The sequence below is a fragment of the Cynocephalus volans genome, chromosome 10 (genome assembly GCF_027409185.1).
Source record: "Cynocephalus volans isolate mCynVol1 chromosome 10, mCynVol1.pri, whole genome shotgun sequence".
Lineage (NCBI taxonomy): Eukaryota > Metazoa > Chordata > Mammalia > Dermoptera > Cynocephalidae > Cynocephalus > Cynocephalus volans.
In genome coordinates, this window is record NC_084469.1 from 36,321,465 (window position 1) to 36,337,617 (window position 16,153).

General features: G+C 59.3%; 1 protein-coding gene across 2 annotated transcripts in view; it reads left to right on the forward strand.

The window, feature by feature from the left end:
* The window catches only part of NTN1 (netrin 1), a 184,325-nt gene that overhangs the window by 167,281 nt on the left and 891 nt on the right, over nt 1-16,153 (forward strand). For both annotated transcript variants that reach the window (XM_063110824.1, XM_063110823.1), the window contains exon 6: nt 1,623-1,697. In XM_063110824.1, coding sequence (XP_062966894.1) covers nt 1,623-1,697 — 75 coding nt within the window. The remainder of the gene's footprint in view (nt 1-1,622; nt 1,698-16,153) is intronic.

Sequence of the window (16,153 nt, forward strand, 5' to 3'; positions counted from 1 at the left end):
CTTTAAATGAGACACCAGTAGGTGTATCCTGGGACCTCAAAGGAAGCAGATGCCTCTGTGAGATTGGAGACTTGCTCTGGGAGGTCTCTGAATGTTCCCTGCAGATCAGAGCCACGGGCTGGGGGACAGGTGGCATTGGGAGGCCTGTCTTCCTGCCCTGGCTTCACCCTGCGCTCCCACACAAATTGCTCCTTACACCCACTTTGGCCTTGGTTTTCCCCTCTGCAGGAGGGGGTGCTGCCAACTGCCCTGGGGGTGCTCACCTGTGTGTGCATGTGTATGCATGTGTGTGCACCCCTGTGTTTAACCTTCCCCTTTCTAGTCTGCCTCTACCTGTCCCTCACTGGGACACACACCCAGCCCATTTCTTCCAGCCCATTGCACCATTGCTCCCAGTACACGCTGGGCCCTTTGCAAGCCCCCAGGCCAGCCTGGCTGGTCTTCTTCCCAGCAGAGTGGGAGTTGGTAAAACATAGGGCAAAGCTCTCCCCGCCCCCCTCTGAGCTTACCTCCCTGCTCACACTGAGTGGGAACCTGCCCATGTTTATGGAGACACAGTGTGGCACAGGCAAGAGTGCAGCAATCTTGGGATCTCAGACCTGAGTTCCAGGCCAGCCTTGGCACTAGCTGTTTGTGATGTGTTCGCAAAGTGGCTTACCCTCTTTGGGCCTTCCTCAGTTTTCTTGTCTGCAGAATGGGAATAATACCCACACATCAAAGAATGGCTGTGAGAATTGTGTGAGAGCCAGCGTGTCAAGGATGGGGACAGGGAAGACTAGGGGAGACTTACTGGGCCTCTTCGATGGGCCGGGCCGGCATGCTGAGGTTGTCACACACAGACCTAGCAAAGGAATGGCATCACCTTGTCCAAAGAGCAGAGATCACTGGCGGGGGAGGGCATGGTTGGGCTGGGGGGGGAGGGGTCTGCATCTGGGGGTTGACACTGGCCACCCCTAGGAGAACAGGTCTGATGCTCCCGGGCACATCCTGCCTGGCTCGCACTCAGGCCTGGGAAGCCCTCGGAGTGGCAGCCCGCGGACAGAGGCTAGCAGCCCTGCCTCGCAGCAGTAGGGCCCATTAGAACTGAACTCTTCTTCGTGGGGCATTTTATTTGCACACTCCAGTAGAGTGGACACCAAAGGGGTTTTCTAATGCTTCATGGGCTGCTAATTTCCTCTGCGACCTCTTTTGTTGGGGCCTGACCCCAGCCAGAGGCTCTGCGCCATGAAAGCCAGCGCCTGACACGGACCCAGGGCATGGGGTGACAGTGTGGCCTCTATTGGCTTTAATCAGGCTCTGGTTGCATCTTAAGAACAGGGGGAATTTGCGTGGTGCTCAGAAGCCCTGGGTGGCACAATACGGAGCCCCCAGAGTCTCTCACGGTGGCCAAGGCGGCTGCTAAAGGATTCGGCAGGCCAGCAGAGGGGAGGGGGTCGGGCGGGGGCCCTTTGTCCCCAGGGCCTCTTCAGAAGCGGGGCCTGCCCTGAACGGCCGCCCGCCCGGCCTGGCCCATGGGTATCACAGGCCTCTGGGTATTTAGGGAGGCGGCCTCCTGCTTGGCCCGCCGGCCTATTCATCGCCGGCCTAATTAGTTTTTGTCTGTGCTCTCTCCCTCCCTGCAGACTGTGATTCCTACTGCAAGGCCTCCAAAGGGAAGCTGAAGATTAACATGAAAAAGTACTGCAAGAAGGACTATGGTGAGTGAGAGAGTCCCCTTGTCTGGGAGAGGAGGAGCCACGTGACCCGCGAGGAGCTGGGGTTGGGGTGCAGGTGGCCCTGGCTGGGTGTTGGTCGTGGAGTCCCTGTGACCGATGGGAGCCCAGCTGGATCAATTCCACACTCAGGAATTTCTCATCTCCTCCACTCTGGCCCTCAGAGACGAGGGGCGTGCAGGGCTCCAGCAGCCAGGTTCCCCCCTCACCGTACAGACAGGAATCCAGGCCAGTGGCGCCCGCCGGAGGCTGGGATTCCCAAGCTGGCCTGTGCCTAACTCTGCCCTTGGTGGGCTGTGTGGCCGCAGACCAGTCACTTTACCTCTCTGGTCTTCCGTGTCCTCATCTGTACACGGGCATGAGTCTGTGTAGCTCCAAGTGAAGCCTTCCAGGCATGAGAAAGGGGTAGGAGCTCTGTGGCGTGTTGAAAATGTCCCACCAGGCTGCGGCGCGGCTGGGGAATCTGCACTGTAAATGGCTCGCTGGTAATTCTGCGGTGCCTGAAGTTTGAACGCCACCGAGGTGGGATCTTTGAGAGCCTTCGTCAGCTGTGACCTGTGGGGCCGACAGCCCTGGGAGCCACCTGCAGAGACTGCCTGTCACCTGTGTCCTCAGGCTCCCTTCATGGAGAAGAGGGTGTCCTGTCCGCCCCACCCTTACTGTGGACTGGGGACAGCAGGCCCCTACACCCCCTTCTCTGTCTGACTCTTTTGTCCTGCCTCGAGGGCAGTGAGGAGCCAGCTTTGTGGTTTCTGGTCCGTGAGCTTGTCTGTGCTGTCTGGATTGGCCGGACACTGCCTGACACAGGGGGCAAGGCCTGACGGTGGTAGTCAGGGAGGCTGCAGGAGCGGGGACTGCAGCAGCCAGGAGGCAGCTGTGTGCAAGAGCCAGCGGGGGGGGGGGGGGGCGCACGTTAGCAGAGGAGACTCAAACGGAAGTCCCGAGAGGGTCATCTAGCTAGCCGCTGGCAGAGCTGGGAGAGGCCCTGAGCACAGAACAGGGCATCCATGTGGATAGCCAAGGCCTCTGCCATCTGGCCAGGAGGAGCCCGGGCCCAGGGCTTCTGCATCCAGGCCTGCTCTTTCCACTGTGGAGTCTGGGCTGGTTGAGCCTGGGGCTTACCTCTTCTTCCCAGCCCACGAGCATCCTCATCTGCCCACCTCCCTCCACCCTCCTTCCCACTCCAGCAGGATGTGGCCCAGTCTTGCCTGTCCCCTCTCCGACTGGCCCCAGGAGACAAGTTCCCCTTCCAAGGCCTCAGCGGCCCTGCTGGCCCCCGCACCACCCTGGCCCCCTCTGAGCAGCAGAGCGGCCTCTCTTGTGTCCAGCTTTCCAAGGCTGTCCTGGTCACACTCCTCTCATTGGAGCTGGGGCGAGCATGGTCACTGAGCCTGTTTCCATGTCTGTAAAATGTAAAATGGAGATGATGCCACCTACTGAGCATGTATGGGGAGCACCCGGCACAGTGCCGGGTGCACGATAGGCTCCCGGTAATGGGTGACCTCTGTGTCCAGAGGAAGCTGGTGGGGAAAGGGGAGCAAGGAAAAGGGGGTGAAAAGGGAGAGCTGCCTTTTGAGGACACGTCATTGTCCAGAAAACGATGGGGGCTGGCAGCCCGCCCCCCAGGGTCCTAACTTGGCCGGCTGCTTGAACCAGACTTAAGGTATTTTTCTTTCATAAGGACAATGAAATAAATGGAAAAAGGCCCTAAGGAATTTTGAGAACTTCTAAAACTTTCTCATTTTACACACACACACACATGCACACGCACACACGCACACGCGCACACACGCACACGTGCACGCACGCACACACATGCACGCACGCACACACACACACGCACGCACACACACGCATGCACACTGAAGTCAGGGCAAGAGCTCCATGATCCAGCCCCACTCCCTGCAGGCCCCCTGGCCTCCTGCAGGCTGATGTAGGAGCAACCGGCAGATTTCATGTGTTGGTCCAGGAGTTGCCGGGCTGCGGGCATCAACGTTCAAGGCCCCTCTGGGTCCACAGTAAATTCCTAAAATCTCCTTTATTTATTTGGTGGCTGGCCGGCACTGGGATCCGAACCTTTGACCTCAGTGTTACAACACCACGCTCCAACCAGCTGAGCTAACCCGCCAGTCCTAAAGGCCCCCTTAAAGTGCATTCATCCCAAAGCCTTGCAGAAACTTAGACTCCCATGAGAAACTAAACCTAGACTTAGAAAACAAACTTGAGGTTGTTTGAAGATAAAGGAGGTGCTGTCTCCAAGCCAGGGTGACAACTGCAAGGGGCAGCTCTGGGCTCTTCTGGAAGCAGCTCATGTGGCCCTGAGCTATAGGGGCCACATCCTCCCTCCCAGCCCTGGGTCTTCAGCTGGGGGTTGCAAGGTGGCCAGGGGGCATCATGACCCCCCCCCCGGCCCCACGACCCCTGCCATCCTGTGGGATGATGACTGGGTAGGAGAGCCCGAGGTCTGCAGCTTTCCCAGGCTCAGGGCCGGGGCCGGAGCGCCACACTCCACGCAAAGCAGCATGTTCAGGGGAGTCGGCGTCCCAGACGAAAAGCCCTGCGCTTCTCCCCTGCATGAGGCCAGGGAACAGACGGGCCTGCTTGGAGGAAGGACTGTCTTGTTTGTGTGTGTTTCGGTTTCAGTCTTCAAGGCTCTTTAAGTAGCTCCGCTGTGCAGAGGAGGTGGGGAGGGAGGGGCTGCATCCGTCAGGTGCTGGCTGCAGCGGCTGCTGTTCTGCAAGTGAGCGGAAGAGAATCAGACTTGGAAAATTCCCGAAGTGGATCCCATTTTCCACCTGATTCTATTGGACTCAGTCTGGTTTTGTTCGGCTCTGACTTTCCCCCGCAGTGAGTCCTGCCTCCCCCACCTCCCCACTGCAGGGGCACCTTGTCCCCTCAGAGCTCTCCTGGCCTGCTCACCCCCCAGCAGGCAGACCCTTTCTATCTGTCAAACCTGACACCCTCCTTTTATAGACTCAGAGGACCCCCTCCAGCCTTCCCCAAGCCCTGCCCCTATTGTGGGCCCCACTGGGCTACAGTGGGTCTCTCCTGGGATGGAGAACGGTAGGACCCTGGTTCCATTTGCCATGAGCTGCCTTCCTCGTGCGTTGTCAGAGCAAAGTAGGTGTCAGAGATGGCAGGTCTCAGCTCCCTGGGTCCCAGAGGGGGATGCTGGCCTGGCCTGGTGAGGTGACTTTCCCAGTTTCATGGCCAGGCTGTGGTTCAGCCTCTTGCTCTTTCCCTGTCACCATTAGACCCAGGATCCCACCTGTCACAGGGCCCGGAGAGATGAGGAACAGCCCTGGTGTGCCGACCTTTCCGGACTTCATGGTGGCCATCCCAGCTCTGGCCCCCACCCCTACCGCCAGGCATGTCACCCCGTTGTCCACATTTCTGCTGCAGGGCAAGGCTGGGGGAGCAGGAGCTTGGGGAAGAGAATGGGTGCCCCCCTCAGGGAGCTGACGAGGCCCAGAGCCGTGTGCCCCCAGCCTGCCGCCCTGAGGCTGGGACAGACACTGCCCCCTCCCATTCCCCAAAGCCCCTGCAGTTTCTGGGATCTCAGAACTGTCCCTCGTAGTCTTGGGGTGACCTAGAAGCTTGGGGCGTCAGCTCTAGGGCCTAGGCTGTGTGTTCAGGCAGGAGGCAGGACAAGAAAAGCGTCTGGAAGGGAAGGGACAGGCTTGTGGGATGGGCAGGGCCTTGGGAGCGCGGCGTGGGAGGCAGGAGTGAGCGGCCTCCCGGGGGCTGGGCAGGGCAGGGCCAGGGGTGCTGCTGGGGGCAGCCCGCAGCAGGACCCGCCTTGCTCTGAGGCTGGGGGCGAGGTCTCTGGATCCAGCTGTGCTGGGCCCTGTGAAGGATCTTCCGTGCGTGCTTTGTTGGGATCCTGGCCCCCTGGATAAAGTGGGTGTGGGTGTATTGGGGGGTGTCCCTCAGCCCGCCGGGGCAGACCTGGGCCGGCCCAGGTGAGCAGCAGCAGGAGGACACAGAGGAAGCAGGCCCAGGGGTCAGAGAGTAGGTGAGGCCAGCGGGGTGGGCGGGCGGGAGGAGCTCAGCCCAGAGGCTGCATAATCCCTGCTTTCTGACTGACACCCCGGCAGGGGGCCAATTAGGAAACACATTTCCTTCATATCCAGGCACTGGGATGTTCCAGAAGCTGCTAATTAGAACCTCGGGCTTGCTGCCCCTGCTGGGCAAAGGGGAGGCCCAGACTGCCAGCAGGCCCCAGACCCCTTCCTCCTCCAGGGTCAGCTTAGGAGAGGCTTGACCTTGTGCTGTTGGGGAACATGGGTTTGGGGCTCCACTGACCCTGAGCGGTGGCCAGTGGATGGGGGCTGGGGGTGGAGGGGGGGTCTACGGGTAGTAGCCTGGGGTGACAGGGTGTGCTGGCCCTGCCTGTGCTTACCAGGGAGTGAGAGCCCAGCCTGGGTGGAGTTGGGGCGGGCACCAAGCAAGGCAGGAAGACACTGGGGTGGGGGAGGGCCTCAGTGCCCAGGCCCTGCCATGCTGCTCATGTCCGCAGACACCCCATGGCACGAGTGGCCCGTTCCATTCCCAGGCTCTGGCCCCGGAGTCTGGAAATGTAGAATCCTAATTTGCTGTGTGACTTTGGACAGGGAGCTTCACCAGCCTGGACCTCAGTTTCCTCTTGTGTCAGGTGGAGGTGTGATCAAGGGGACATGGTATCCTTCTAAGACAGGCACTGATCATGGCCCCTGCCATGCCGGGTGTCATTTCTAAGGGGCAGGGGCTGGTGGTGACGCTGTCATCCACCACCTGTCCCGACCTCTCCTGGGGCCACCTTAGTCCTCTGTTGCCCTCTAGGGGAAGTCAGCTCACCTTGCAAATGCTTCAGAAGAGCCAGCGCAGGTGGAACAGTTGTTCACGGAAGACAGGTTTTATTATTTTTGAGTGTCTTGGCAATTCCTGCCAACTCCTCAGGAGAGCCTGGCCTTGGAGGGGCCCTTTCCTTGTGTCACTGCTCCAAGTGTGTGCTCGTGTGTGTGCATGCCTGTGAGAATGTGCGTGTTCACGAAGTTTCCATCCCACGGGGCGAGCTCAGATGCAGGCAGAACATGTCCCTGCTGGAGTTGCCTGCGTATTTACCTGGAAGCCCAGGCTCCAGAAACGTCCGCCAGCTAGTCAAGTGTTCCAGCCCAGCCCCCAAGGCCCCATCCCCACAGCCCCACCGCAAGAGGCTTCCTTGGCTTTGCCCCTCTGCCTCCTCCTTCCTCCTCCCCCCTCCCTTCCCTCCTCCCCACTCCATCCTGTCCCTGTGCTTCCTGGGGATAGGCTCCACTGCCTGGTTCCCATGCACCTGCCATCTTACACAGCTGCCTTGCATGCACGTGTGCGCACCGCGCACACACACACACACACACACCCATCACAGCAGTGCAATTCTCATGAAGTCCTGGTCCCTCATACACTCATTCCCGCCCCAGCCATTCCCTGCACACACCTTCATTGAGCGCCTACTGCATGGCCTGTCTTGTACCGGGTGCTGAGCTTACAGATGTGTGTGAGACACAGTCCTGGCCCTCAAGGAGCTTCCAGTCTAGCAGGGGAGACAGATACACAGAGGAGAGCCATAGCAGGGGGCATGTGGCTGCTTATAGCCTGAGGTGGGTGCACACAGGCGTGGCCTGTCCTCTGGGGAGGGTGGGGAGGGCAGGCTTCCTGGACGAGGTCCCAGGCAGAGGGGGAGAGTCTCCAAGCACAGACGCTAGAGACAGGCTGGTGACATTGGAGACAAGTGAGTGTGGGGGTGCTGGGTGCAAGGGGGGCCAGGGAGGCGGGTGTTGGCCCCAGCAGCCACGTCCGTGTGCAGAAACTTCTCTAATTGCACTGAGAACAACTCCAGCTCACGTGCACACACCAGCTCCTGCCCACCCACACCCCAAGCTGCTGCCTCAGGTGGCCTGGGTACACCCTGACTCTTCTTTCTCGCTGGATCGAGAAACAGGGCAGACAAACAGTTCACATTCTGAAAGGTGAGATCATCTCACTTTTGCCAGCTCTTGGAAAAATATTTCGTTCCCAGAAATGTTTATTAGTCACCCCCTTTGTTGAAAGACATTTTGGCACCACCAGATGGAAAAATCAAAATGCTTTTCCCAGGATGGTCTGTCTCGAGCACTCGTCCTGAGCTCCCTCAGGGGTTCTCTCTGAGGCTGCAACTCCAAGGGAAGCTGTGCTGGCCTCTGTCCAGCTCTGCGTGCGCAGGCACGTGCTGTGCGCTGTCCCCACCTGGCAGGGCGCGCCTGGGGACCTCAGAGAATTCCGATGTGCATCAGCACAACCCCATGTGCCTGCAAGTGCCCGAGGCAGTGGACACCCCGGGGAAGACCCTGGCCGGGCACATCACAGCCTGTCCTCGTCCTTTTCGGTCCTCACATACCGTGTGAGGGAGGGGGTTTTATTCCTATCACTGAGCCCCTGAGACCCAACAAGCTAAAATGACATGGCCACGGCCAGGCGCTCCACGGCCTGAGGTCCCTCCTCTGCCCCAGGCGGGGGCTGAGCCGTGGGCAGCTCGGAGCAGGCACAGCAGCCACTCAGGGGTCTCAAGGACTGTTCCCAGCATGCCCCTGACGAGCCTCAGAGGAGAGGCCACAAAGACATGTTCACGGGCAGACAAGCAAGAGCTGTCCCCCTGGTGTCAGGGATGTCTGAGACGATGGAACAGAGGCAGTAGGCAGAGTGCCAGTGATGTCAGTGACGGTGGTGGAGGGAGGGCTGGCCTGACCCTTCCAGTGATGGGCATGGCCGTGATGGAGGAAGGTTGGGAAGATCTGCGATGGCGGGTGGGGGGACCGAGCTGGCCGTGGAGGTGGCACGGAGAGGAGGCCAGTGGAGGAGATGACTGCAGTTCTGATGAGACTGGATGTGGACTGATGTGGATTGGAGCACGTGGCAGTGGTGGCAGTGCTGTGATGGTGGCACTGCTCTGATGGTGGTGCTGCTGGTGGGGACAGCAGATGGAGTCCAGTCCCTGCCCAGCTCTTGTCTGGTCACTCAGGCTGAGGGTGAGATGAGCAGGGGCAGTGGGGAGGGTCTCACTTGCAACCCAGGCCTCTTGTCTCCAACTAGCCCCAGGGACACGGGCCCTTCCTCTCCCCTTCCTTTTCTTGACCTTGGGGTCAACAGCTATTCCTGATCAGGCTTAATCCTTTCGAGTGCAGAGGACGGCACAGGTTATCAACCCGTCATCGGATGGTTACTGCATCCACAGCATGGAGTGACCTTGGGTGTGGGGACAGATGTTATAGGAGCACCCTGGGGGCTGTCCCCCAAAGGCAGGGCCCCTGGCTGAGGCAGCTGGTAGTGATGGCTGGGAGAGGCCACCTCCCCCGAGCATTGTCCACAGGTCCAGGGAACAGGATGCAGACCAGTCAGCAGCATGTGGCTTGGTGTTTCAGAGGCTTGCTGACCCTTCCCTGTGGTCACTGGCCCCCTGGGGATCCTCCGATTTCCCCATCCAGATGTGACCTCCCCCCCAAGAGTGCCAGCCCCATATGGAGGCCAGATGTGGAGTTGGGTCCTCGTGAGTCAGCCTGAGGTCACAGAATGCGGGTGACCACCAGGTTGGGAGGGGAGGGCCAGTCGGCCCCAGTGACAGCTCAACAGAAAAGCCCCTGAGCCCAGCAGGAAACTCCTGCTGTTGAGAGGCCGGCGGGGGCAAATGCTGCACCAACGGGGCCTCCTGTGTGTCCCGCAGTCCTTCCTGGCTCAGTGACTCCCCATCCCCACAGAGGGGAGCCCTGAGCCTGGGCCTCCCCCCACTGTGCCTCCCAGCTGCTATAGAGGGGGCAGAGCTGGGCTCCAAAGGGACCTGCCCCGGGGTCTGGGCATCTCCGCTGCCCTCATCTGCCCCCGGAGCCGCGTCTTGTCTTTTCTCGCGCTGTTTTCCTCTCCTCTGAACGTTCTGTTTTCTGGGAAGGTAGGTAGGGATCGCTCTCAGGGGCCACAGAAACCATCTGATGGACGGTATCCTCCCACTTTGCAGACGGGAGCACTGAGACGCGGCGCCTGGCAGTGCTGAGGCCCAGAGGCAGGGCTGGGTGGTCGGGGGCGAGGCCCCCTGGGGGCAGGGCTCTGTCCATGCTCTGGATGTCCACGCCTGTGGCGTGCCCCACCCCCAGCTCTAGGGCAGGGTGATGAGCACTGTATTAAGAGGCAGCCAGGCTGTTCAGTGCCTCGTAACAGAGGAGAGGGAGGCAGCCCTCACGTTGCCCTGGGTCCCAGGCTCTCCTTTTGCAGGAGGGACCAATCACCATGATGAGGACGCCCCAGCTGGGGCAGGGAAGGGCCCAGGTCCACTCTCCTACTTGAGTCTCTTGCAAAGCAGGGTGGCCGGTCTCCTGATCTCTTCTTGCTGTGAGCCTGGGGGTGCAGGTGGATGGGCCAGGCCAGACTGTGCCCATCGCCCAGAAAACAGGAATATCCACCCCAGAGTCCAGCTCTCCAATTCTCAAATGTCCAGATGTCCCCTCCTTCGGGGATCCCCAGGCAACCAGATCATCTCAGGCACCTAATCTCACTCCTCTCCCAAGAACAGAGCCTAAGCACCAGGACCTGGCAGGGGAAACTGAGGCAGCATCCACATTGCATTGGTTCTGAGAGAAGGGACACTGTTGCTTCTTTGGTGGAAAGGGAAAGCCTTCAGCCAGCCCTGAGCTGGGTGTCCCCTCTTATCCAAGGTCTGAGGCAGGGCCGGTGGGTATGCGGCGGGAGGTGGCATCCCTGGATCCCGAGGACTCCGGACAGACGGCCAAGGTGGGTGGCCGGGTCTGGCTGTCACCTCATTTGATGAAAACTGGGCGGGGCTGCTGTGACACTCGTCCTGAGTGTGCCGGCTCCTCCCCTGCACCTCCCACAGGGATGCGACCCTTCTCTGGGCAGATTAGCTTCCCTGAGAACAGGACTTGGCTCTCTCTGCCTGGCGGTTTCTTACCTTCACAGGGCACTGGGAAGCATGTGGTCAGAGCTGCAGTTTATGAGAGCAGCTGCAGCTCGTGACACACTTTCTGTGCCGGGAGATTTATGGGGCTGCACGGCTTTAATGGTTTCTGTGGGGTCAGTGTCCTCCCCTCTCCATCCTGGCCGCTGTCTCTGAGGCAGATGGGTGACAAGCCGCCCTAGCTGAACCGGCCCAACAGGAAGGCATGGCTGTTTGGGGGGAGGCAGGGGACTGACCACCCAGGCCTCCCTGGGAGGGGCGGGTGCTGGGAAGCCCCTGGGGGCCCCCCCTGAGCAGCCCATAAATCCAGGAGACCTCCAGGAGGCAGGAAGCCTCCCTGCAGAGGTGTCCCAGGTGCTCAGGCCTTGCTGGGGAGAGGAGGACGGCCAGCAGCCGCCTGGAGCCTGGGCCAGGGCCACCCCCCAGGGCCCAGCCCTGCAGGTTGCTTAGCCCGGGCTGGGCCTTGTCCTGCGGTGTCAGTTCCCAGCAGGCAGCTCAGTGAGCAACACCTGTATCTCCGTTGGTCAGACCCGCTTTCCTGGAGCCTAACCAGGCTGCGGGAACTTTGATCCCACTGGGAGATCCCCCAAACCTGCAAGTAGGAGTGATAGTCAGCTCTGAGCCACCTCCTGCCACTAACTTCCCAGGGTGGCAGCAATGCTGGGTCCTCAGAAGGCCCAGAGCCCACAGGCTCTGGTGGCTCCTGGGTCAGGACTGGAGCTGGGGAGGGAGGGAGGCAGGTTTTGAATGAACCGGGGCTCTGGACTTAGGACAGGGCTGCCGTGGGGCAACAAGTCCTCCTTTGGAGGGATCCAAGCACAGGGTATGTATGACCTGGAGCTCCCCACTTTTCAGGTTGCCTTCGGTGGCCTGGAAGTTTCCCCAGTGTCAGGGCTCTGGGGAGGTTGGAGCACCATGGGAAGGATGGCCAGGTGCCTGCTCCTATGGAAGGTATGCTGGTGCCCTGCAGAAAGGACCCCCCAGGGCTGGGCAGGCTGGGCAGCCTCCTTGCCCCTCCCCCACCCTTCGGCCAGAGCCAGCCCAGACTGGCACAGGCTGCCCCTGCTGGCTCTGGCTGCCATGGTCCCAGCCCTCAGCTTCCTTCTCACCCCCTTGGAGCCACAGTCCGACCCTCAGCGCCCAGTGTGGGCTTGTGCCAAGGGGCGGAGGAAGGTGTGTGCCCCTGGCAGCCAGGACAGTAGGCTCGACTTAGGGCAGGGGAAGCCAGTCCTCGTGGCTCACCCTGCCCTGGTGGCTCAGAAGTCCTTCCTGTGAACCTGGCATCACTGAGGGGGGCGGCTGCTGCCCGCCCTGCCTGTAGCCTTGCTGACCAAGTTCTGTGGCCGGACTCAGGAGAGGAGCATTTACTGAACAGAAGCAAGGTGGCTCACGGACCCCAAGGCCAGGACACAAAGTCCAGGCAGACCCCTTGGAGCAGACAGTGGAGGCCACCCCCTGCCTCTCTGGAGCCTGCACTCTCCTCTTGCCTCTGGGGGATCTGCTCCCTCCTGCACACCCGCCGCCTGTGGTGTGCCAGGCTCAGGTGGGCTCACAGTCAGCCTAACCAGCATGGAGGCTTCCAGTCCCCACATCCCAACCCTGACTTTGTCTGCACTGAGAGCACAGCCCTCCCTGGGGCAGAGCCCGCAGGACAAGCGCCTCAGCTCACCTGCAGCAGCCGCCCAGCCTGGACCCTCATTTGTGGGGTGAGCAAGGGCTCAGAGGAAGGGTGGATGGATTTGTGGTGTGGACCCCGAGATGAAGCCGCTGATCACTCACAGCGGGGCCAGAAGCACCAGCAGGCTGGGGGGCCCTGCCTCATGGACACCCTTGTCTCCGCTTCCCATAAGCCAGCAGTCTCTAATTGAAGGGGGCTCGGCGCGCCTCTCGTCTCCCTGGTCTGACTTCACAGTCTGCCTTTCTGAGGGTAATCTCATCTTCCCCATTTCTGAATACAGGGTGGGGGGCCCTCACTAGAGCCCCATGTTCCAGTCTTGTTGAGGACAACTTTTAGGACATCAATGCAAGGACAGTGGGGTTTGGGCATCCTAAGGTCTGAGGCTAACTGGCCTGGGGTGGGTTTCATTGTGTGGGTATGTCTTAGTCTGTTTGGGCTGCTATAATAAAATACCTTAGACGGGGTAATTTATAAACAACAGAAATGTGTTGCTCACAGTTCTGGAGGCTGGGAAGTCCAGGGTCGGGGTGCCAGCAGATTCGGTGTCTGGTGAGGGCCACTCTCTGCTGCCAAGATGGAGCCCTGTTGCCGTGTGGAAGGGGCAAGGGAGCTAACTCAAGCCTCTCTTATAAGGCTCTATCCCATTCATGAGGTGGAGCCCTCATGACTTAATCACTTCCCAAAGGCCCACCTCTTAATACTGTCACACTGGCTATTAGGTTCTAACATATGAATTGGGGGTGGGGGGAGGTAGACACCAAAGTTAGGACCATAGCCAGATGTAAGGGAGCCTGTCCTCGGGGCCATGGGCCTAGCATGGGCATGGCTGTCCACAGCCCATCATGCCCAGCCCCCTCATTGGCGGTGCCACAGGCACATCTGGGTTAGCAGGGCCCGCAGTCTCTGTGCCACCTAGAGACCCCAGTCATTCTCCGCTCTGAGCCAGTGGCCAGTCAAGGGTGGCCACAGCTCCAGCAGTGCACGTGTGGCTGCCGACGAGCGTGCTCCCTGAGCCCGCAGAGCAGGTCTGTTTGAGGTCACCACTGCAATGTGTATTTTGAGTATTTTCAGCTGTATGTGCACTGCAGGGACTTGGCCCGTGCACTGCGTGTGCAGCTCATACTTGGTGGGCTGTGTAATGTGCGGAGGCGTTGCCAAGGGCAGCGGAAATGTGGATTTTTTCCAGCATAATCATATGAATCCTACCACCACCCTCCCTTGCCCCTGCCTCTGAGCCTGTGTCGTCCCACCCCGTGGCCAGGTAGCTCCCACTCCAGAAGTTGCTGGGATCTGCTGGGGGTCGAAGGAAGACAAAGTTGTTTTGTCCCTATGGATTCTCGAGAACAGCAAGGTGGACGTGAGGGTGGGTGGCGGTAGTTCCTCAGGGTTTCATCAGTGTTAAGCAGTTAAGCAGGTCCCCTTGAGGCCAGTGTCGGCTGCGCCTGGGGAAGCGGGGAGGCTGCTCTGGCTTTGGATGTCCCTCCTGGTTTTCCAGGGCATTCACTGAGGGGGGCGTGGCAGGAAGCTCAGAGACCGGGCAAGGGGGAGCAGGGGTCGCCAGCCCTTCTGATATCAAGGGCCATGTTCTTATAGGTCCCCCAGGGGGTGAGAAGGTCCCCTGGGGGACCTGGGGGGCCAATCCCAGGCTAGACCTTGTCCAGCATCACTTTCTCTGGCCTCTTCTCGGCAATGTTGAGCAGCCCTGCCAGGTCTGCCCTCCTACCTGGTTCGGAGCTGAGGCCCAAGATCCTGAGCCCTTGAGATTAGTTTAATTAGTTTCTAGGGCCGCCAGATCAAAGTACCATAGACTAGGTGGCCTAAACAACTGAGATTTGTTTTCTCACAGTCCCGGAGGCTCGCAGTCTGAGATGAAGGCGCCAGCAGAGCTGGTTTCTTCTAAGTCCCCTCTCCTTGCCTTGTAGGTGGCCGTCGTTTTGCTGTGTCCTCACACGGTCTTCCCTTCACGTGTTTCTGTGTCCTAATCTCCTCTTCTTATGAGGATACCAGTCATATTGGGTTAGGGCCCAACCTAATGACCTTATCTTAATTACCTCCTTAAAGACCCTATCTCCAAATATAGTCACACTCTGAGGGACAGGAGCTTCAGTATATGAATTTGGGGGGACACAGCATACAGCAGCACCAAGAGGTGCTCAGGGCCTGGGATCAAAGCTGCTTTCTCCAGGGGCCCTGGCCAGAGCTGCCTTCCACAGCATCCTTGTCAGGCCACCCCAGCCCATCCCAGCTGAGGGGACACTATGCCTGGGCCAGGGCCCGATCCGAGGTGCAGTGCGGGGAAACAGCTGTATCCTGAGGAGGCTCATTCTGTATTCAGCTCAGTCCTGGGGAGAGGAAACGGGGCCTGTCAGGGAGGCCGGGGTGGCTCCCCCAGTGCTGAGCTGAGGAGCACTCAGTTGCCACGGTGACCTCCGTCTGCACAGTCAAATACACATGGCCCAGCCACTTCTCTGGGCTGGAGGGCCCCCCTTTTCAGAGTTCACACTGAGTGTTGAGTCCCTTGGTGACAAAAACATGGAAACGGTTGCCATGGCAGCCATTCTTTGGCTCCCGCAGACTGGAGTGCAAAGTTCAGGATGCCCAGGAACAGCTGAAACGAAAATATGGGAAAATCCGCCACTTCTCTCACCCCAGAAGGATGAGTGGTTGGTGCTTGATGCTCCCCTTGGCCCAGCCGTCCCTGCCTGTCCCCATCACCCTGGGCTGAGTGGGACTGCGGGGAGGGCCCCTGGGAGCGAAGGTGGCAGAGTGGCCCCCAGAGACCTTGGGAGAAACTGGCCAGCGGGGGAGGGCAGGCTGAGCTGTGGGTGGGCTGTGGCCTGGAGCTGTACATGGGGAGGTGATGGCCGCTGAGTGTTCTCCATGGCTAGAGCTAGAAGCCTGTGTCTCATTTTCTTCAAGTGGTGCTCTTTTCTTAGGAGAGCTCAAGACCACTCAGTGGTCTTGGGTAGTCTTCAGTCTGGTCCAGCTTCTCTGCTCAGTGGGTGATGGGCACAGGGTGTGGCAGGTGGCCTCAGCAAGGGAAAGTGGGCCTGTTCTGACCCTGGGGATGAGGAAGATGGCAATGTTTCCATTGAACAAAGGTAAGCTCGGCAGAAGCCTCTTCAGGTACCCCCTGGACTGGGGGGAATGATCACATGTTCCCCCAGCACTTCCCCAAGGAGGTCCCATGAAACTCTCGTGACCTGAGATGCACCCACCAAAGGATTCTGCAGTCAGGGTGTTTTGGCAAATCACCACATGCACACAATTTGTAGTAGATTAAAGGCTCTGAAAAATCCTGCAGTAGGAAACATCTCAACTTTGTTTAACCTAGGATTTCACAAACTTATTGAACAAAGGTCTCCTTTTTTTTTTTTTTTAAAGCATTTCCTCCTTTTAAAATACCTCCTACTATCCTGCAGAAATAACATCTGTTAACATTTACTAGGGCACTGATTCTGAAAGCATCGGCACCACCTGGGGCTTTGTGAGAATGCATATTCTGGGGCCCCACCCAGATCTGTTGAATCAGAAACTCTGGGGTGGGAGCCAGCAGTGTATGTTTTCACAAGTCCTTCGGGGGATTGTGATATACATTCCAGTTCGAGGATTCCTGCACTAGGGGAAATACTGGCAGAGAATTGGGAGGAAGCAGCTTGGGGGACTTGAGAGAGGGAGGTGGCCTGGCAGGGACAGTGTAGGCGTGCAACGTGGGCAGCACAAGGACCCAGGGCTCTGGAAAGGCCATAGAGCCTTTCTCTGAAGTGCAGGTTCTTATGTTCTGCATCTAGGCAATGAGACTGG